General features: G+C 45.3%; 1 protein-coding gene across 1 annotated transcript in view; it reads left to right on the top strand.

Moving 5' to 3' along the window:
- Positions 1 to 9,982: 9,982 nt before the first annotated feature.
- The window catches only part of CPQ (carboxypeptidase Q), a 281,476-nt gene continuing 268,246 nt past the window's right edge, over positions 9,983 to 23,212 (top strand). The window contains exon 1 of the mRNA XM_054019834.1: positions 9,983 to 10,401. Within this exon, the coding sequence (XP_053875809.1) occupies positions 10,311 to 10,401 (91 nt within the window). The 5' untranslated portion in view covers positions 9,983 to 10,310. The remainder of the gene's footprint in view (positions 10,402 to 23,212) is intronic.

The raw sequence follows: 23,212 nt of genomic DNA, 5'->3' as shown, positions 1-23,212 counted from the left end.
ACTTATACACTAAATGGTATCTTTTCCATGAATGTAGTATTCCCATGGGAAGATATGATGACACTTTTTAATGTTTGAAGCACAGGAAGTGCAGAAATAGTCTTGGTTCAAAGTTCCTGTGGAAAACTTTTTGACACACACTTGTTTCTACTCTCAGCCCTCCCACGAAGAAAAAATTAATTTTTTTTGTCTTTCATCCTTACGATTTCTATTACTACAAAATTAAAGAACGCAAGTTTATTCTAGAAAGAAAGAAAAAAGTGCACAAAATTAGCATGCTTTCTTCTGAAACTAACAGATCAGCCCCAAAGACAGGCAGCTTAATGTTTTTGTTTGTTTGTTTTTGTTTTTTTAAATCCAACTGGGAAGGAATTGCTTCTGTTACTCAGTCTCCCTTTGCTAGTAATATTTTTCTTTTCTTGGGCAAAGAAAACTAAACTCCAGCAGAGCAGTCTTTTATCTAGTTCTCCACTCTCAGGTCTGCAACCCTTTCTTGGATATATGTGAACCATCTTCCCATCTGTCAGGGTTCTCCCCTCATGGTACAGGGGCTCAAAATTAGCTCTTCTCCCAGATCCTCATTCTCTGAGCTGCACCCCCGCCCCCATTCCAGATCTGTGCAAACCTTCTCCACTTCTATGAGGGTTCACCACTCATGGTCTATAAACATCACCACCTAGCTGGTGCCTTAGTTCCACATAGTGGACTCTGTGCCCTCGCTCTACTACATGCTCCAACCCTGAAACTCTAAACAACTTTAGAAGTCTATTTCATCCTCACGTCTTCACTTCATACTTCCCTGAGGCTACTTCCTGTGTTTGCTCTTAAGTATCTGAATTCTAAAGGCATCTTTGCTCCAGCCTAGACCATCCTGGGTTCCTTCTCCAGCTCCCTCTCAAACCAGCTTCTTTCCCAGCACACATGCTTCTAACCTACAGTTCCCATCCTCTGTCCAGCAACTATAGCCTGCGGAATACATGTCCTTAAAGGGCTGAGACACAGTAAGAAGTGGTGGGCCTGCCATTTAAAGGGCCAGTATGTCCTGTTACACCAACCCTCTACACCCCATTTCATGTGTTTGCATGTATATAGCATCTTTAGTCAAAGCTCACCCAAAAATACTTTACAACCATTGACTAATTCTACAGACTGCATCACACCATCCTCTAAACTGTATGATGTGGAGGCAATGGAAGGGGTGAAAAACCTTTTCCACTGTCTCCAAAGTTGTTGGAAACAAGACAATCCAAAGCTGCAACATCTTTTAAATCTCATCCTGAAGGTGCCTTTAATAGGAATAATGATGATGATAAATGCTACATAGATATTTTCTACGTCTTCACCGAGAAGTCTGAAGGAATGCCTAACATAGTGAATGCTAATGAGAAGGAGGTAGGTTTGGAAGATAAAATAAAAAAAGAACAAGTTAAAAATCACTTAGAAAAGTTAGATGCCTGCAGTCACCAGAGCCTGATGAAATGCATCTTAGAATACTCAAGGAGCTAATAGAGGAGGTATCGGAACCTCTAGCTATTATCTTTGGAAAATCATGGGAGAGGGGAGAGATTCCAGAAGACTGGAAAAGGGCAAATATAGTGCCCATCTATAAAAAGGGAAATCAAAACAACCCAGGAAACTACAGACCAGTTAGTTTAACTTCTGTGCCAGGGAAGATAATGGAGCAAATAATTAAGGAAATCATCTGCAAACACTTGGAAGGTGGTAAGGTAATAGGGAATAGCCAGCATGGATTTGTAAAGAACAAATCATGTCAAACCAATCTGACAGCTTTCTTTAATAGGATAACGAGTCTCGTGGATAAGGGAGAAGCTGTGGATGTGGTATACCTAGACTTTAGTAAAGCATTTGATACGGTCTCGCATGATATTCTCATCAATAAACTAGGCAAATACAACTTAGATGGGGCTACTATAAGGTGGGTGCATAACTGGCTGGATAACCGTACTCAGAGGGTAATTATTAATGGTTCCCAATCCTGCTGGAAAGGCATAACAAGTGGGGTTCCACAGAGGTCTGTTTTGGGACCGGCTCTGTTCAATATCTTCATAAACTTTGCATAGAAAGTACGCTTATTAAGTTTGCAGATTATACCAAACTGGGAGGGATTGCAACTACTTTGGAGGATAGGGTCATAATTCAAAATGGTCTGGACAAATTGGAGAAATGGTCTGAGGTAAACAGGATGAAGTTTAATAAAGACAAATGCAAAGTGCTCCACTTAGGAAGGAAAAATCAGTTTCACACATACAGAATGGGAAGAGACTGTCTAGGAAGGAGTACGGCAGAAGGGGATCTAGGGGTTATAGTGGACCACAAGCTAAATATGAGTCAACAGTGTGATGCTGTTGCAAAAAAAGCAAACATGATTCTGGGATGCATTAACAGGTGTGTTGTGAGCAAGACACGAGAAGTCATTCTTCCACTCTACTCTGTGCTGGTTAGGCCTCAACTGGAGTATTGTGTCCAGTTCTAGGCACCGCATTTCAAGAAAGATATGGAGAAATTGGAGAGGGTCCAGAGAAGAGCAACAAGAATGATTAAAGGTCTAGAGAACATGACCTATGAAGGAAGGCTGAAATAATTGGGTTTGTTTAGTTTGGAAAAGAGAAGAGTGAGAGGGGACATGATAGCAGTTTTCAGGTATCTAAAAGGGTGTCATAAGGAGGAGGGAAAAAACTTGTTCATCTTAGCCTCTAAGGATAGAACAAGAAGCAATGGCCTTAAACTGCAGCAAGGAAGGCTTAGGTTGGACATTAGGAAAAAATTCCTAACTGTTAGAGTGGTTAAACACTGGAATAAACTGCCTAGGGAGGTTGTGGAATCTCCATCTCTGGAGATATTTAAGAGTAGGTTAGATTAATGTCCATCAGGGATGGTCTAGACAGTATTTGGTCCTGCCACGAGGGCACGGGACTGGACTTGATGCCCTCTTGAGGTCCCTTCCAGCCCTAGAATCTATGAATCTATATGATATAAATGGAATGACTAAATATGTTCCAGGTCCTAGACAATGGCATTGCGTAAGTGTGACTTAGGGCAGCATCTGCACTGAAATCTTTGTTATAGCTGATGATTTCCTATGAAAAGAGGAATACTTCTGGGGGCACTGTGAAGAGAATTTCATCTAATGCCTATCTATGCTCCAGGAAGTTGAAGTAGTGCTTTCTTTGTATATTATCATCTATTTGGAGTTTTAAATTTGGGGGTAGCAGGTGTTTGGCGGGGAAAGGAAAATAACTTGAACTGTGCGTCTCTATATAAAATAAGCACAAACACTGGGATTGATAAAAGTGCTTAAATTCTATGGAGATGATGCATTACAGATGCTTTAACACAGAAAATGCATTTGTAACTTTCTTCAGTATAGTGAAAGATTATTCTCAGTTGTCATTCAATACATACTCTGTGCTAAAAGGGGCACATGCAGAACATGTGGAAGGAGCATGTACTCCCTCGGGGGTCTGGTTGGACTAGCAACTCTTTGGAGCAGGAAGAAGAGCCTGACGAAGATTTTCTATTAACCTGGAGACCTGCAGAAATATAGAGGGAAGACTCCATGGATCTCATGTTATTCATGAGGTCCCCGTGCTGTTTTTGGGCCTCACAAATTAGAGCACAACTCATACTGTGTGTGGGATACCAGTGCATGTTCCTTCCCCTGCACATGCCCAAACCCTTTCTGTGGTATGTGAAAGCAATGGACAAGAAGTTACTGACACTCCGAGCTACAGTAATTTACAAGGGAAATCACACTGTCAGTGACTTGTGACTCCCAGGCAAACACCCCATACTGAGCAGCTGTTTCCACAACTCATACCCCTCCCAAACCTCCCTTACATGTATAAAATGAACTCCTGTGTATACCTGTGGAGGGGCTGGAGGTGGTTATGTGATAGGGTAAATTTTACCATACATCTGCTGCTTTCTTTCATAGTTCCCTTCTGCCCCCCTTTGCATCAATCTTGTGCACTATTAGGACGTGTGTTCTCCATGGTGTTGCACGAAGGGAAGGAAGCACAAGGCCTTAAGCAAGCAAGGGCAGAGCTCCAGCGCTTTCTTTAAATTCCAGTAGTAGCTGAATGCCAGCATTTGTTGGGAACTTTAGAACATTTCTCTCTTCTGACTGAATTGAAACTGCAACGACTGACGGAAGGAAATAAAATCTGAAAGCTCAGTTACGTATTGGTCTGTCTATATATACACACAAGTATCTGCCAACCGTAGGAAATGTTACATAGAGACCTTTGAAGAGGAAAACAGGGAAACATCTTTTAATGCCATTGAAATACATTGAACCCAGGGGAACTTTTGGAGAGACAGTGGAACAAATAGTAAATAATTTATTAAAAATAGGGATTATCTTTCTAAGCAGGGATAGCTGGCACATGAGAAATCTGTCCAAGTCTATCCTGCTTACTCTTATTTTAAACATGCCCCACCCCTACATCTTCAGACCTCTCCTGGCAGATTCTAGGGAATCTTCACATGCTTTTTTTCCATTCATACTTTGAGCACTACAAAAAATACTGTATAGGGAATGCCAGTGCTTTATTCTTAATTATTTGTATTCCCCAGTAGCACCTTGGAAGCTCCAACCAGAACCCCACTGTGGTAAGCAACACAAAATACACATAGTAAGAGACAGTGCCTACCTCAGTGAGCTTACAATTTAAATAGAGGAGGCAGACAAAGGGTAGAAAAAAGGAAGTATCATCGGCTGCATTTTAGACATGGAGATCTGTGGCACTGAGAGATTAAGGAACATAGGAATTGCCAGCCTGAATCAGAAGTAAAGTTCATCTAGTCCAATACTCTGTCTCTGATGGTGTCCAGCACCAAATGCTTCTTCAAAGGAAGGCATAAGAACCCTTCAGGAGGTGGATGTGGAATCTTTCCCCATATTACTCTCATCCTGATCTCCAATAGATCACCATTTCATCTTAAATGGTCCTTTGAAATATGTGACAGGTTTCAGAGTAGTAGCTGTGTTAGTCTGTAGCAGCAAAAACAACGAGGTGTCCTTGTGGCACTTTAGAGACTAACAAATTTATTTGGAGATAAGCTTTCATGGGCTAAAACCCACTTCATCAGATGCATGGAGTGGAACATACAGTAGGGAGGTATAAATACACAAAAGAATAAAGGGACACAAATCTGACATCAGGAATTATAACTTTCAAAAACCAGTAGGAGAACACTTCAATCTCCCTGGTCACTCAATAATAGACTTAAAAGTGGCAATTCTTCCACACAAAAAAACTTCAAAAACATACTCTAAAGAGAAACTGCAGAACTGGAATTAATTTGGAAACTGGACACCATCAAATTAGGCCTGAATAAAGACTGGGAGTGGATGGGTCACTACAAAAACTAAATCAATTTGTTAGTCTCTCAGGTTCCACAAGTACTCCTTGTTGTTTTTACAAAAACTAATTTTCCCTTGCTAAATACTCACACCTTCTTGTCAACTGTTTAAAATGGGCCAACTTGTTTACATTAGCCTCATTAACACTACAAAAGTGATTTTCCACTCCCAGTCAACTGCTGAGAATGGCCTACTTTCAACTTCATTGAATTGGCTTGTTAGCACTGATCCCCCCCCTCCCAACTTGGTAAGGCAACTCCCATCTTTTCAAATGCTGTGTATTTATACCTTCCTACTGTATGTTCCATTCCATGCATCTGATGAAGTGGGTTTTAGCCAGGAAAGCTTATGCCCAAATAAATTTGTTAGTCTCTAAAGTGCCACAAGAAGACATATTTCAAAAACAATGAGGAGTCAACTACTTATGCTAAACAATCTGTTCTACTTTGTAGTTAGCTGTGAGACTCTGAGTACATTTCCCAGACCTGAAGAAGAGCTATGTGTAGCTCAAAAGATAGACTCATAGACATTAAGGTCAGAAGGGACCATTATGATCATCTGGTCTGACCCCCTGCATGCTGCAGGCCGCAAGACCCTTCCCTGGACTCTACCGTTGAAGTCCCCAATCCTGTGTTTTAGTGACTTCAATCGGCTGAGACCCTCCTGCTAGTGATCCCTGCCCCATGCTGCGGAGGAAGGCGAAAAACCTCCAGAGGCTCAGCCAATCTACCCTGGAGGAAAATTCCTTCCCGACCCCAAATATGGCGATCAGTAATACCCCGAGCATATAGGCAAGAGTCTCTAGCCTGACCCTTGTTGGCCATTATGCTGTTCATGTACCATTGCTTGGTTTTCCTTGGCTACTATGTTTTATCATTAAACCATTCCCTCCATAAACTTATCCAACTTAATCTTAAAACCAGACAGGTCCGTCGCCCCCACCGTTTCCCTCGGAAGGCCGTTCCAATATTTCACCCCTCTGATGGTCAGAAACCTTCGTCTAATTTCAAGCCTAAACTTCCCCCCGGCCAGTTTGTATCCATTCGTTCTCGTGTCCACATTAGTACTAAACTGGAATAATTCCTCTCCCTCCCTTGTATTAACCCCTCTGATATATTTAAAGATAGCAATCATATCCCCCCTCAGCCTTCGCTTTGTCAGACTAAACAACCCAAGCTCCTCTAATCTCTTTTCATACGACAGGTTTTCCATTCCTCTGATCATCTTAGTCGCCCTTCTCTGCACCCGTTCCAGTTTGAGTTCATCTTTTTTAAACATTGGAGACCAGAACTGCACACAGTACTCCAAATGAGGTCTCACCAGCGCCTTATACAACGGAAGCAGGACCTCCCTATCTCTACTAGATATACCTCGCCTAATACATCCCAAGACCGCATTGGCTTTTTTCACCGCCACGTCACATTGCCGACTCATAGTCATCCTGCGGTCCACAAGGACCCCTAGGTCCTTCTCCTCTTCCGTTACTTCTAACCAATGCGTCCCCATCTTGTAACTAAAATTGTTATTATTCGTCCCCAAGTGCATCACCTTACACTTTTTACTATTAAATTTCATCCTATTTCTGATACTCCAATTCACAAGCTCATTCAAGTCTCCCTGCAGAGTATCCCTATCCTCCTCACCAAAAGAAGTTGGTCCAATAAAAGATATTACCTCACCCACCGTGTCTCTCTAATATCCTGGGACCGACAGGGCTACAACAACACTGCATACATAAAATCCCTCAGGCAGACCTGTCCCATATCTCATCTTTAATTGGAAGGAAAGAAGGGAATCATTCACTGGCAGTTAATTTTAAAGTGCTGTGTGTGCCACAGTCACTCTCAGAGATAATATTTTGTTGTTTGAGTTGCAATAAGACATTTATGATCTCATTAATCACTATCTATACTCACCACTAAGAGACACCAAACCAGCAGCAATGTGTGACACACAACTTCTTGGGGAAGGATATGCAATGAATACTCAGAAACCACAGGAAACAAACAAGACAGACAGTCATGACAACAGGTTAGTTTTGTAACATTTTTATTAAAACAGTTACTTCCCATGCCTAAACAGAGGTTTCAAAAACTGACAGTTTAAATGTGGGAGATGTATTAATGTATGCTGTTTATGTGCAATTTTCCGTATATTGAGGAAGACGCAACTTAACATATTGAAAGATACAAACAAAATAAGCAGGTGGAGGGGCCAGTCTGGCAGAGATGGAATGACTTTTTATAGTACTACCTTCTCCTCTTTCAAATCTCTCCTTAAAACACACTTCAGTGGGGCTCATCAGCATTATTTCCATTCCAACTAGATGATACAATTTATGGGAATCATATTGGATGGTAGAGGGTAATTCTTCACCGTTATGTATTGGACTATTGCAAAATTGCTTACTAAGGCTCTGGTCCTACAAACACTAGGGCGTGTGCTTATCGTTAAGCATGTGGGTAGTCCCAATGATTACACTGGGCCTACTCATGCTTAAACACATACCTAAGTATTTGCAGGATCAAGGCCTAGGTTTGTCTTCTAAGACCTTGTCTACATCAGTGGCTCTCAGACTACTGTTTCCCTTTCAGTAGTCTGATTTGTCTTGAATACCCCCAAGTTACAAAAATTACTTGTTTACAAAATCAGACAAATTCAAAATGTCACAGCACACTATTACGGAAAAATTGCTTACTTTCTCATTTTTACCATATAATTATATGATAAATCAATTGGAATATAAACATTGTACTTACATTTCGGTGTATAGTATATAGAGCAGTACAAACAAGTCATTGTCTGTATGAAATTTTAGTTTGTACTGACTTCACTAGTGCTTTTTACGTAGTCTGTTGTAAAACTAGGCAAATATCTAGATGAGTTGATGTATCGCTAGGAAGACCTCTGTAAACCCCCAAAGGTGCACGAACCCCTGGTTAAGATCCACTGGTCTAAACACATAAATTGCATCAGTTTAAGCAAATCTGTTTAAAAACACACACATTTAGTTAAACCAATGCAACTTTGTGTACACTAGGCCATAGCATAATGAACAGTGGCTATACATCATAGTTATCAGAGAGAACTAATGCAAAGACTGTTCAGAGAACCTTGCAACAATCAACCACTTATATTCTATTATTATTACTGAAATATTTTACAAGAAGGATATGAATGAAGAGGAGCTTATTACATAGGGAATTCTGATGTAACTTCTTCTGACATACCTGCTCGTTCCATTAAAAGGAGCATCTCTCGGTTGATGGAGGTGTTCACTGACATTTCAAAATGACAATTATTAAAATAGGCCATTCCAGCAACTCCCTTCATCCAGTAATAAATAAGGTAGACATTTTTAACAGTAAGGGTAATTAACCATTGGAACAAATCACCAAGGGTTGTGGTGCACTCTCCATCAGGGGCCAGTTTACAATCAAGGAAGGGCTGCAGCCTTGTGTAATGCAGGAGGTCAGACTAGCTGATCACAATGGTCTGGCCTTAGAATCTGTAACAACCCAGGAAATAAAATCATATTTCAAAGGCCAAATTCCCTCCTGGCATGGGCAGTGGGTGAACTCCCACTTTGGGGAAGTCCTGCCCACCAGAGCCCCGAGTGCCAGGCTGGCCCTAGCACCAGGCCGAGCCGCTGGCCCTCCGAACATCAGGCTAGCCCCAGCGCTGGCCATCCAGGGCCGGAGCAAGGAAATTTCGCGCCCTAGGCGAAACTTCCACCTTGCACCCCCCCCCCCCCCAGCTCTGCGGCAGCTCCCCTTCCCCCCCGTCCTGAGGCGCCCCCCCGCCCCGCGGCAGCTCCCCACCCCAGCGCACCTCTGCTCTGCCTCCTCCCCGAGCACGCTGCCCCGCTCTAATTCTCCTCCCCTCCCATGCTTGCGGCACCAAACAGCTGATTGGCGCCACAAGCCTGGGAGGCGGGAGAAGTGGAGCAGCGACCGCGTGCTCAGGAAGGGGGCATAGGAACGCTGTAAAAAAAAACTGGGGTCACTGCTTTTTGGCACCCCCAAATCTTGGTGCCCTAGGCAACCGCCTAGTTTGCCTTAATGGTAGCACCGGCCCTGGGGCCACCCCCCCGAGCATTGGGCTGAGCTGCTGCCCCCCCAAGTGCTGGGCCGGACTCAGCCGCCAGCTCGACCCCCTATCACCACTGACCCCCAGCACCGGTGGCCCAAGCTCATGGCTGCCAGCTGGAGCTGAGCCCCCACCGGCTTCTGGTACAGGGGTAGGGAGGGCAGGGCCTCAGGGCACAACATGGGCGGGGCCACGGCATGGGTGAGGGGAAGCCTGTGGTACCCGTTGCCCATGCTCCTGGTGATCTCCCCAGGAGTCAGTGGCAGGGCACCAGCAGAGAATGTGACTGATGGCCAGTGCTTCATTTGGAATGAAAGAGGTGCCAGGGCTCAAGCAATTTTCTACATTCATAACTAATGCAGCAAGCCCAGGGATGCGGGGGCTACGAACTGCCAAAGCTGGCGGTGCCGGGGCTCAGCCCGGGGGCAGAGCTTCCTGTCCCCCCAGCGAGCCCCTCAGAGCTAGTGGAAGGGCAGCAGCCTGCGGCAAGAAGCCGGGGTGGTGGCGGCGGCGGCAAGCAGCGGGGCTTGTGAGGAGCCTGCTCCCCGGGCCCGGCCGCGTGGGCCAGGCCCCGAAGGAGAGGCGGCCGAGCTGGAGCTAGCTGCGGGTCCTCCACAGGGAGGAGAAGGCGACTTCGCTCGTCACCCTCCGTTAGCGTCGGTTCTAGCGGCCGGCCAGGGTCTGCCGGCCTCCCCCGGCGGGACTCGCAGCGGCTGAGCCCGGCGCTCAGGGCGGGCCAGGCTCTGAGCTCGGCCGGATGGGGCAGCGCCGCGCGGGAAGCTCCAGTAGCGCCGAGTGGCTCAGTCCCGCCGCCCTTTGATCTGCCGCGTAGGTGATGCCGCCTGCAGCTGCGGGCTCCTGTCCGAGCCAGGGCGTCCGGCTGCGCCGCCGCGGGGCTCTGGGACCGGCGGGTCTGCGCGGGGAAGGTGCGTGAGCCGCTTCTCTCTCCCGCTGCTGCTTGCGGGGGGGCGGGAGGCCGGGCTGCTGCTGCAGAGGCCAGCGCGGGGCCTGGCCGGCCTGCACGACTCCTGGGGCCCCTGGGTCGTCGCTGGCCTGTGCCACTGGGCCCCCAGCCTTCCCGTGACGTACAGAGCCACCAGGGGTGCCTGCATTGGCGCTAGGGGACCCCCCCCTTCCCAGGGCTGCGTGGGCGCACAGCTGCTGCCCTGCTCCTTGTCTGTGCTTTCTTAGTGGGGCTGGGGCAGGGGACACTGTCTGCCAGCCTGGGGGGGCATTAGTGCTGCAGAGACTCCTTTGCACCCCATCCTTCCTCTGGCTCCTCCACGGGTCTCTGTGCAACTGGGCCAGGCTGCACTTAGGGCTCTGCTCAGCCACCCCCGGCACCCGTTACAATTACTCCTTTTCAAGCGAGTTCAATGGGAATTGAACATTGCAGCAGTACAAATGTTCAAATTAACATCAAGTTGATTGCGCCCTGGTTAAAAAGACAGCGAGAGAGGGGGTACGTAAAGGGCCGATGGGTGGGCAGCAGAGGCGACACGTAACTGACCACCGCCTAGCGCCTGCCTGCGCTCACCAGCCCCCACAGCTCACAGCCTGCAGCCAGTGCCAGCTGGAAACGGGACAGGGGGCAGGGCCCTGCTGGCCAACAGCCCTCAGGCAGCGGGGGCTGCGCTCACGGACCGGCAGGGGGAGCGACTGGCCCTGCACACTGCATCTTTGCCGCGCCACCAGCCTTGCACACTCACTCCCATCGTCGGCCACAGAACCCCCCTACTCACTCCAGGTGGCTGGCAAGCAGGGTTCCAGCCAGTACAGATACGGGTGTAGAGGAGACAGAAAATAGTGGAAAGTTTTCCTGTTTATAAGAAAAAGTCGGGACAGCTGCAGGACAGTGCTGGGTTTACAATGGCGCCATGGAGCCAGGCCCATGCCCAGAAAGGGCCCCGGCCTGCTCTGCTTGCACTGCACCCCGAGACCCCGCTGGCTCCCCCCCCCGCCCCTGCCCACCACCCCTGCCCACCACTTGCTCCTCCCGGCCTGCCCACCAGCCAGCCAATGGCTCCTCTCCACTCCCCTGGTTTAACTTGCTGGCTTCTCTCTGCCTGCTGGCCAGACCGCAATGCACCTCTGGCTCAAGGCAGTCTCTGTTTCCCACCGCCAGTGGGGCCCCACCTGTCTCCCTGGAGCTGAGCCGCCTGGGACTGATGCAGAAGCCTGGCCAGTCTCAGCCAGTTGGGGTGGGGGGAACAGTGTGGGTGGCTTGGCTGGGCCCTTCCAGGCAAGTGGGTCCTGAGGGAGCCCGGGTGGGGCAGGCCCTGGCCTGGCTGATCGCACCACTCCCAAGGGGCCGGACTGATTCCCTGCCCCAGGACAGAGGTGGCTCAGCCTGGCAGACACAGTCGCCTCCCAGCGGGGCCAGTGATTGAGGCCAGAAGGCAGGGTGTGGGGGAGTGGGCCTCTGGAGGGCCTGGGGGGGGATGCTGGGCTGTGAGGGGGCAGGGAAGGTCTCTGTGTGTTGGGGCACTAGGGAATGGGGGTTCTGTGTGGGGTGCTGGGCAGTTATGGTGTTATGCAGGGCACTGTGCATTTGTGGCAGGGTTGGGGGGGGAGCTGGGCACAGTGGGTCTGGAGGGGCTCTGGCCGTAGGGAATCGGGGTGTGTGTGTTCTGGTGTTGGGCAGGAGGGCTGTGTGGCACCACACGGACCCACCCCCGAGGGGAAGGGGCATGCTGGCAGCACAGAGCCAGGCGGGCCATTGTGCGTCTGGCAACTGCCGGTTTGTAAATAGTGCCCTCGCACTGGGCTGGGCGAAGCGGGTCCGCCCCTGCCATGTCCCATGCCATGCCCCATTGCCCCTGGCTGGCCCCTCGTTCCGGGGACTGAACCCCCTGCGCCATGCTCCATTGCTGCCATGGGGGCACACAGATATGTTTGGCACTGGGCCCACAAAAGGTTAATCCGGCCCTGCTGCAGGAGGGCTTAAATATGGGATTGTCCTTTAAAAACTGGACATCTGGTCACCCTATTCATGGGACACTGTGTGGTTATTTGACTCAATGGGTGCAGTGGTTGCTCTTACCAGCCTGCAGCTGACATGGTTCTACCAACGAGTCTTCTGTTCACACATGGCTCTATATTGTTCACATGGTAAAAATGGTACCAGGCACCCAGTGCCTGCTATCAGTTTGTGCCACTCTGTTGCCTCTTTCACCTGTTCGGTTGTGTTGGTGGTTTGGTGCAGATATCCCTAGTACAGTCCCAGCAGTACATTCAATTTTTCAAGTCCCAACACGCCCAATATAGCTTCAGCATTGCTCCCTGAAGCTCCAGCGTCTCTCACTGTGCTTCACCCCAGCCACTGTAGCTGGGGTACTTCTCCACCTTATTTTCTTTCCAGGCCTGGCTATAGCTCTCCCATGGTTCACCCCTTTATCATTCCTCAGACCGTAGCCTTCTCTGGCCCTCCAGCTTCAGCTCTGTAACTCAGAGAGCCAACAGGCATCTCCTGCTGCTGCTCTCAGCCTTCAGCTTTCTTTGGCCTGGGGAAGTTTGTAGGAGACCCATCCTGACTGTTTTCCTGTCTTCTGCTTTAAGTGGCCTGATCTGGCTCCACTGTTCACTAGGGAGTTCTTACTGCTCCCTCCTTCAAGGAAGCCCTCAATTCCGTTCTGCTTTTCTTAGTGAGCTTGTGCTCAAGCTCCTTCTGTGGGTTCTGAACTCCTCCTTATCTTTGGGCTGTCTCTCATTTCTAACTCCCATGGCAGCCACACCCTCCTCAGACTGGAATAGGAGTATTGGATCCCATTTCACTTAAGGGCCTGCTACCATGCTCAAAGATTTCCTTTTTGAGAAGTATGCAAAAGAGAGGCAAGTATAGAATAGAGAAGAAGAGCGAAGTGTACATCAGGATAGTGGAAAGCTAAGGTGCAGCTCTTGCATATAAATGTACAACACAGAATGATTCAAAACCTGTGAGTGATACAGAGTTACCCACATTGTTCTAAGAAGGCATTATACAGTTTGGATACTTTTTGTACTTCAAGGAGAATAATTAGAAAACCAATGGTTGTGTCTTTTGAGAAGCAAAAAATAAGCTAGTCTCAAAGAAGAGCACGTTCATACACTTTTGAGAAAGATTAAGGACAAAACTTTGAAATGCAACCACTTTGGCTTTTTTTTATTCTTTTTTATTTATTATTTAATTCAATGGGCCCCAAAGGAGTTCCAGATTTTTGGAAGTGCGGTGGTACCATCCATAATGCCAATTGAAGGTAATAGGAGCTGTGAATAACACATCTGAAAATCAGGCCCAAGGTATCTTCAGTTGGTCATCCTCAGCTGAGGCACTCAAAATCAGTAGCACTTTTGGAAAATGAAAAGTAACATTCCCAATGTCTGGTTACTATGGGCCTGATTTTTCAAAGGTACTGAACATGTGCAGTTTCATGTTGATTTCACCAGGAGTTGTGAATGTCTAATACAGTGGTTCTCAAAGTTTTGTACTGGTGACTCCTTTCACATAGCAAGCCTCTGAGTGCGACCCCACCTTATAAATTAAAAACACTTTTTTATATATTTAACACCATTATAAATGCTGGAGGCAAAGAGGGGTTTGGGGTGGAGACTGATAGCTTGCGACCCCCTGTTTGAGAAACCCTGGTCTAATACCTCTGAAAGTCAGGCCTAATGTGCCTGCCTGTTATAATAAAACACAGATCCTCAGCTAAAGGGAAAGTGTGTGTGTTATGCTTTCCCACCCTCTTCCCCCCCTCTTTAATTTCCTTCTTTTTAACACACTGAGATTTGTGTCTCCACAAATGTACTTTCAGGAACACACTATATGGGATAGCACCTGTGTAATGTGCAATTCTCGGTATGACTATGAGCAAAACTGATTCTATGTGTTGGGATGGAGGACTTACTAATACTCTTATCCAGCATATAGTCCTCTTTGCTTCAACCACAAAAGATTTATAAGGTTTAAAGCTAGGATGAAAAAGGCCGGTCAGATTTTGCTTGGGTGGTGTTCTGTTAGGATAAAGGCTCTTATTGGAATTCATTCCTAGGGTGGTCTATTGTCTCATGTTCTTCAGAAATACTTCATAATCTGAATAAAAAGCATCCACTTCATAAAATGTAAGTTATGTATTGTTGGTCTCTTGAAAACTTAAACTAATTTTTTCCAGTGTTGCATCTGCTGTGGCTTAAATGACATCCATGAGTAATGCCCACAATACAGTTTTTTTAAGCTGGCTGGACACTGTTTTATAGATGAGGTTTGTGTCAAGTATAGACAGACCTAGGACTTGGCCAGCAGAAGTTTGCAAATTCACGCTAAATCTTTGGATTGCGTTGGCTAGTTCCTTGGTATCAGGGCCGGCTCTGGCTTTTTGGCCGCCCCAATCAAAAAAAAAAAAAAAAAAAAACGGGGCGGCCAGAACGGCAAAGCAAAAAAACAAAACAAACAAACAAAAAAAAAACATGCGGCGCGGCTGGAGCATGGGTGCAGTAAAGAAAGTGGCTTATAAGGCCAAGTTTATTATTGATCTAATTGCCCAATTATAGATGCACGGGGGATTCATTTATTCGTTTCTGCTCCAGGGACTAGAACAGGGGTCAGCAACGTTTGGCACGCGGCTCGCCAGGGTAAGCACACTGGCGGGCCGGGCCAGTTTTATTTATCTGCTGACGTGGCAGGTTCGGCCGATCGTGGCCCCCACTGGCCGCGGTTCGCCGTCCTGGGCCAATGGGGGCGGCGAGAAGCCGTGGCCAGCACATCCCTCGCCCGCGCCGCTTCTCGCCGCCTCCATTGGCCCGGGACGGCAAACCGCGGCCAGTGGGGGCCGCGATCGGCCGAACCTGCCGCGTCAGCAAGTAAATAAAACTGGCCCAGCCTGCCAGGGTGCTTACCCTGGCGAGCCGCGTGCTGAACGTTGCCAACCCCTGGACTAGAACATTTTTTTACTTTCTTTGTTTGAAGGCTGCAAGTTTGGTCTGATCATTTATGCCTTCCCTTCCAATTGTGAGAGGTTGAAGGAGGAGGATGGCTGCACACTAAAGAAGTGGCAGCTGCAGGGGAAAAATATCTCACTTATAAAAAGTACCAAGTGATTAGAATCTTCAGATATAATGAATAACAGAAGGTGCTATGTGGCCTATGCATGAAATCTTGTCTGTCACACACTGTGTTTCAACAATTTTAGATACTTGTTTCTATGCACATGGAAGAGTCTCAAAATGTGAAATTAAATAGAAATCTTTTTTAAGCTGACCTCTAACGGATGTGATGAAGTCTTAACTAACACATCTGTAATGTTCTAAACCCTAATTTTCTGATGAAGGAAAACTTCCTAAAGTTGAAATTTATGACAGAATCTGTGGAAAAAATACTGGTCTTTGCTTTTGGTGTTAAAAGGGGAAAAATGTTGTGTCATTTAAAAAAAATGTATGCCTACATTTTGAAAGGTGACTAGCGATTTTTGGGTGCCCAAGCTTAAAAGAGGCTTTTTTTCCTTTTTAAATTTCTCTCCCCCTCAAAGGTCCAGTGCTCAGTACTTTCTGGAAATTAAGCCCCCATTAAAGTGTCTCAGCTTGAACACCAAAAAATTGGGGCACAGAAGCATTAGTTGGTTTTGAAAAATTAGGCTATATTTTTTTAATGGGTGGGTTTCAAAACTTAATTTTGAATTACTGTCCCAGCATATGCAGTGGTCTCCATTACAATGCCAGCATTTAAAATCAGGTATCAGACATCGCACAGTTTCCTCCTATATTTAGAATAGAAAGCTTATGTGGTAACTGTTTGGTAACATTTGACAAATAGTGATTGTGATATTTTCTACTGTACTTTCATAGATGGAGTGTGAAGAGAGAGAGATAACATAGGCGAGGTAATATCTTTTATTGTACCCACTTCTGTGGTGAAAGGGACAGGCTTTTGAGCATCACAGAGCTTTTCCTCAGGTCTGGAGAAGGTAACCAGAGTGTCTAAGCTAAATTCATGATGGGACATATTAAGCATGAGGGTTTCACAGATGCCACTTAAAAGGAAGTGGACAATTAAGGGTTAGGAAGCAGCAGGGTATGTTACAAATTGTTGCAATGAGCCACAATGTCTCTGTTAAGTTCATTGTTTTAAGTGTCCAGCAGAATTTAAGTTCCCAGGCTTATCTTTTGCAGGTTTCCTTTAAGGGCGAGATCTGAGAGATCAGATATGGAGTGATCTGTCCTGCCTTTTATTTGGCTCAGATACTCTGGTTACCTTCTCAAAACCCGAGGAAGAGCTCTGTGAAGCTCAAAAGTTTGTCCCTTCCATCAGCAGAAGTTGGTCCAATAAAAGATGTTACCTCACCTATCTTGTCTCTCTCAACACGGCTACAACAATACTGCAAACAATACATAGAACATATCATTCATAGACTCCAAGGCCAGAAGGGCCGTTATGATCATCTAGTCTGACCTCCTGTGTAACACAAGCCATAGAACTTCCCCCAAATAATTCATAGAACAGTCCTTGGCACACAACTTGATTTTTGAGTTGTTTGCCAGGAATCTTTGCTCCAGCCCTTGCCCTAATGTACAGATATTTGTACAAACAAGATTATTAAAGGCACTTGGAAAAATTCTTTAAACAGATACATTTTCCACATTGGATGTGAGGGAAAAAAACAACAGTGCAGCAATCCTTTACTGCTGAAAGGGGTTGGGATTCAGTACAAATATCTAATGAACATGCATTTAGATTAAAATGCTGTCTCTCAAATTGTATACATAATTTTCTGTAAACATAATTCATGTTGCCTGCCAAACTTTCCTCCTCACACAGACCAGATGAGTGCCAGATAGTTTTAAAAAATGGTGAAAAAATCAGTCATCTTTTCTTAAAGATTTACTAAATTTATTTTATCCCTCAAGAGTTCCAAAATATATATGTAAGAGTTTAACTTGTCTATACTTTAAACTGTCTAAAGAATCTTCTGTGTGTACTAGTATTATGATTTTTTTTTAAATTGTGCAATTCTTTCACTAAATTGCCTTTACTAAAGGGTCAGGAATTGCAACCCTGTATCTTGTAAAGGAAACAACATTAAAAACCTGCCTTAAATTTATTTGTAAATAAATGGCTTAAATTTTGTAGAGGCTAAAACATAGCTTGAGGCAGGGGAGCATGTCCTGGTAAATACAAATAAGAAAGTAATTAAGAATACATATCAGGATATTTATTTAAAACATAATTGGTGGCTGCCCTGATTTCAAAAGAGCTATGTGACAATTTATGCTAGCTGAAGATCTGCTCCATAGGCTGGCCTTTGACCTGATGTGTTGATGTGAGCAGGAGATTTAATTTTCTCAGGGACTAAGAACCACTGCAACCCTGATGGCCTTCCTTCCTGTTACTGATGTGAGCATACTCTTCTATTTTTTTAACTGTTTTACTTTGTTTATTTTCTGTCGCAGTTACTGGTTGTTATAGTGCAGGGGTCGGCAACGTTCGGCACGCGGCTCGCCAGGGTAAGCACTCTGGCGGGCCGGGCCAGTTTTATTTATTTGCTGATGTGGCAGGTTCGGCCGATCGTGGCCCCCACTGGCCGCGGTTCGCCGTCCCGGGCCAATGGGGGTGGCGAGAAGCGGCGCGGGCGAGGGATGTGCTGGCCACGGCTTCTCGCCGCCCCCATTGGCCCGGGACAGCGAACCGCGGCCAGTGGGGGCCGCGATTGGCCGAACCTGCCGCGTCAGCAGGTAAATAAAATTGGTCTGGCCCGCCAGGGTGCTTACCCTGGCGAGCCAGGTGCCGAACATTGCTGACCCCTGTTATAGTGCCAGGTCTGTTCTCAAGTTTATTAATAGTGGAGAATTTCCTACTAGATCACTAGCAGGAAAAGGGGAAGAAGTTGCTTTTGTTCTTTTTTCATAATTCTACTCAATGTATATAGGTATCCCCACATTTTTAATATTTTGCATTTTGATAGTGTCTGAGCAGGCTGTTGACTTTGCACATGTACAAGAGAAATGGGTTTTAAGTAATTTCAGTGATTCAAGCACCCCGGTAAGGCTCTTATGAAGTATTATTTATGTGACAATAGACTTCAGAGGAGGTGTCATGCTCCCATGAGATTTTGGCTCAGGCCTTAAGTTCTCTCTATTAAATCAATAAGAACTCTTATTTATTTCACTGGTTTGGCTCCTAAAGACCACAGTGCAGAGCAGGCCTCTGAAGTTGTTTTCCTTCTGTTTGACAATAGGATTTGGTGTACTCATTTCTGATATAAGTACTTCTGATGGTCCTGAATTGCAGGTCTCCCCTTCTACCAGTCTTTCCTTATAATGTGTTTCTATCTCATATGGAACAAACACTTGATTCCATTTACACTGCACTAAGATGTCTTGTGGAGTTCAAGATGTGGAGAATTCTGAATTGGTTTGGAAAGAAAAAGAGCTGGAAGCTACTAATTTCTTTAAGATTAATCATATACTTTGGTGAAGTCTTATTATCATCCTTAGACATCTCTATAGAAAAAGTGTGTTCTTTATTGCAGCTAAAGTGCTCAGTGCTGTACAGGACACACAAGGAAAAGAATGTATGTCTCAAAGAGCTTACATACTAATAGAAAGAAATGGTGAAGATAAAATGCCCTAGAAAGCCTACAGGAAGGAATAAGAGATTTTGATTTTAATGATTTGTTTGGTTTGGTTCACTTCTTGTGGGCATTATGGAAGAAGTCTTAGGGGGGACATAAAGCAGGAAAAAGGGTGGCTTAATGAACCAGTTTGGGAAGCATTTCATGCATAGGGATTGGTTTTGAACAAGGCATGCAGACAGAGCTATAAGACTTAGGTTTGTTAATTTTCTCTGTTCGCATCTGTCTGTAATAATCACACCACCTATTTAGATAAGTTAAAACACATTTAATGGAAGTCCTTGCCACTAACGGAAATATTTGTTCCTCTGAAGGGCAGAAATCTTATTTGATTTCTACCTGCAATCCTCCTCCTGTTGCTCCAGGCAGATCTGTTTTTGTCAGAGTGTTTCAGCACATGTAGTGGTATCGGATAAGGATTGGTACATAGATGTGATTGTTTAATTTTGTGCTCTCTAGTGAGCAAGCCTGGATACTTCCTCTCACCTGGCAACTCCCTGACATGTTTTGCAAATGCTGCGTTTTTTTCCTGATATTATTCAGACTCTCTTATGATTTGTAGAAAGTGCTTTATGCTTTCAGCCTCAATGCTTAAGCAACTTAATGTGAGATTTAAGCTTTTGTATTTGAGGAGTATCATATCACTTATGATGATAAATCCCATATATTCTTTCATCCAGATCATTTGGCAAATTTTATTTAAAGTAAAGCGGATTAAAAACAAACATACCAAGTGAATCCTCTTCTACTGACCCTGAGGTTAAATCAGTGGATGAATTCAAGAATTAGGAACTGTTTAGTCAATAATGGGAACTATGTCTATGAAGCAGTTTGATATTTGTATTTTCCTGTTTTTAAAAATCAGTGGTTCTTTTTTCCTGTCTATGATCCTACAGTGTAGGCTTGGCAGGCTGGTCAATAGACTGCTTATTATTTGACCCTGGTCAAATATTGTCAAATACGCCAGCAAGAATGCCCCGATGTAGGTGGTGGCCCACCTTTGTGACTGCATCACCGTGTGGTTCTTTCTTGGTTTCGTAACTTCATTTGATTTGTTTCACATTTTTCTGAGTTAACATAACTCAGTAAAGTAACTTGTTTTTTGGCATAAGTATCTATCTAGGCTAAGCCTATTGGAGACCATAAAGTTTTACTTGTTATTGTTACTTCTATCATCATTCTAAAAAATTTGTTCTTTAAAATATTATTTGATCCTTTTTGACATTTGAAAATATTTGACTAATATTTTGACTGGTCAATTGACCAGCTATTTTAGATCTGGTCAAATGCCCAATCCTACTACAGTAACCTCTGGGTCAGTGTGTTATTTGTCCCCCAATCTGCAAATCTGTTCTCTTGCTTTTGGCTCTGGAGGTCCCTGTTTTAATCTCTGGTGCCAGCCAAGATGGGGGCAATCACACAGGGGGGAAGTGGGTGGGGGCACAACTATGATTTGAATTGTTGTGGATCTCAGACACTTGGGATGAGCTTCCTGTGTCCAGAGAAAGTATGTAACCCATTGGTCAGTGTGTATTAACTGTCCACCTGTAGGCCAGTCTGTAGAGAACGTGAATCTGCTCTAGCTTCCAGCTAGAGAACCTGGCTCTTTAGCTGAAACTATAGAGATTCATGCTTATATCTCCATAGGTCCATACGTTCTGTACTCTGTGTTAGGCTGCCTGTGCAACCTTAATTTGCTCCCCTTGTTATTATGATAGCATATGATGTATCATATAATTAAAGACTGTCTTTCCACAGGACTCCTTCTTCATTCAGTGCACAGATGGTGCTCCAGGGATGAATCAGGGTTGTGTAGTGAAGGAGACTATTGTCTGTAGGACCTCTGCCTCATTTGTTGCTCAAGTTAGAAGGTGTGTAGTGAATGAGGCAGGGAATTGCAAGAAGAGACAGGATAACTGGGATGGAAGTGGAGCTGTTCTGTAATAATTTTTGAATATAGTATATTGACCTGATTATTGGGATGTTTTTGTATGAATGTTGGTTTGGTTTAATAGGGTGTTATGAGGAAAAACTAACAGGAAAGGAAGCAATGGCTTAAATTAAACCACCCCATGGTAAATACTTAAGAGTTATTAAGAGATAATGACTTGTTAGCTTTGAAGATTCTACCTCTTGGCTCCAACCGATTTGCAGAATTGATTGACCTGTGGGTCCAAGGTCTGGGAACCAGAAGTTTAAAAGGACTGGCAGTGTAAAAAAGTATCAGGGGGTAGCCGTGTTAGTCTGTATCCACAAAAACAACAAGGAGTCCGGTGACATCTTAAAGACTAACATTTATTTGAGCATAAGCTTTCGTGGGTAAAAAACCTCACTTCTTCAGATGCATGGAGTGAAAGTTACAGATGCAGGCTTTATATAATGACACATGAAGAGAGGGGAGTTACGTCACAAGTGGAGAACCAGAGTTGACAGGGCCAATTCAATCAGGGTGGATGTAGTCCACTCCCAATAATTGATGAGGAGGTGTCAGTTCCAGGAGAGGCAAAGCTGCTTCTGTAATGAGCCAGCCACTCCCAGTCCCTATTCAAGCCCAAATTAATGGTGTTAAATTTGCAAATGAATTTTAGTTCTGCTGTTTCTCTTTGAAGTCTGTTTCTGAAGTTTTTTTGTTCAAGAATAGTGACTTTTATATCTGTTATAGAATGTCCAGGGAGATTGAAGTGTTCACCTACTGGCTTTTGTATGTTAACAGAACAAGGAGCAATGGTCTCAAGCTGCAGTGGGGGAGGTCCAGGTTGGATATCAGGAAAAACTATTTCACTAGGAGGGTGGTGAAACACTGGAATGCGTTACCTAGGGAGGTGGTGGAGTCTCCTTCCTTGGAGGTTTTTAAGGCCCGGCTTGACAAAGCCCTGGCTGGGATGATTTAGCTGGGAATTGGTCCTGCTTTGAGCAGGGGGTTGGACTAGATGACCTCTTGAGGTCCCTTCCAACTCTGATATTCTATGATTCTATGATTCTATGATTCTATGTCTGATTTGTGTCCATTTATTCTTTTAGATAGGGACTGTCCAGTTTGGTCAATGTACATAGCAGAGGGGCATTGCTGGCACATGTTGGCATATAAAACATTAGTAGACATGCAGGTGATTGAGCCCTTGATGGTGTGGCTGATGTGGTTGGGTCCTCTGATGGTGTCACTAGAGTAGATATGGGGACAGAGTAGGCAACGAGGTTTGCTACAGGGATTGGTTCCTGGGTTGGTGTTTCTGTGGTGTGGTGTGTAGTTGCTGGTGAGTATTTGCTTCAGGTTGGGGAGTTGTCTGTAAGCGAGGACTGGCCTGCCTCCCAAGGTCTGTGAGAGTGAGGGGTCATTTTCCAGGATAGGTTGTAGATCATTGATAATGCACTGGAGAGGTTTTAGCTGGGGGCTGTACGTGATGGCCAGTGAAGTTCTGTTATTTTCCTTTTTGGGCCTGGACACCAATATTCCACATGAGGATAGACTACAAGCTGTCAGGAACAGTATTCCTGATGAGGCCACAGCACGCCTGGTGGCTGAGCTTTGTGACTTTGTCCTCTCCCACAACCATTTCAGATTTGGGGACAACTTATACCTTCAAGTCAGTGGCACTGCTATGGGTACCCGCATGGCCCCACAGTATGCCAACATTTTTATGGCTGACTTAGAACAACGCTTCCTCAGCTCTCGTCCCCTAGTGCCCCTCCTCTACTTGCGCTACATTGATGACATCATCATATGGACCCACGGAAAGGAGGCCCTTGAAGAATTCCACCTGGATTTCAACAATTTCCACCCCACCATCAACCTCAGCCTGGACCAGTCCACACAAGAGATCCACTTCCTGGACACTACAGTGCAAATAAGTGATGGTCACATAAATACCACCCTATACTGGAAACCTACTGACCGCTATACTTACCTACATGCCTCCAGCTTCCATCCAAGACACATCACATGATCCATTGTCTACAGCCAAGCCCTAAGATACAACCGAATTTGCTCCAATCCCTCAGACAGAGACAAACACCTACAAGATCTTTATCAAGCATTCTTAAAACTACAATACTCACCTGGGGAAGTGAGGAAACAGATTGACAGAGCAAGATGGGTACCCAGAAATCACCTCTTACAGGACAGGCCCAACAAAGA

This window comes from Malaclemys terrapin, chromosome 2 (genome assembly GCF_027887155.1).
Source record: "Malaclemys terrapin pileata isolate rMalTer1 chromosome 2, rMalTer1.hap1, whole genome shotgun sequence".
Lineage (NCBI taxonomy): Eukaryota > Metazoa > Chordata > Testudines > Emydidae > Malaclemys > Malaclemys terrapin.
This window is presented reverse-complemented; position numbering and strand designations above follow the sequence as displayed.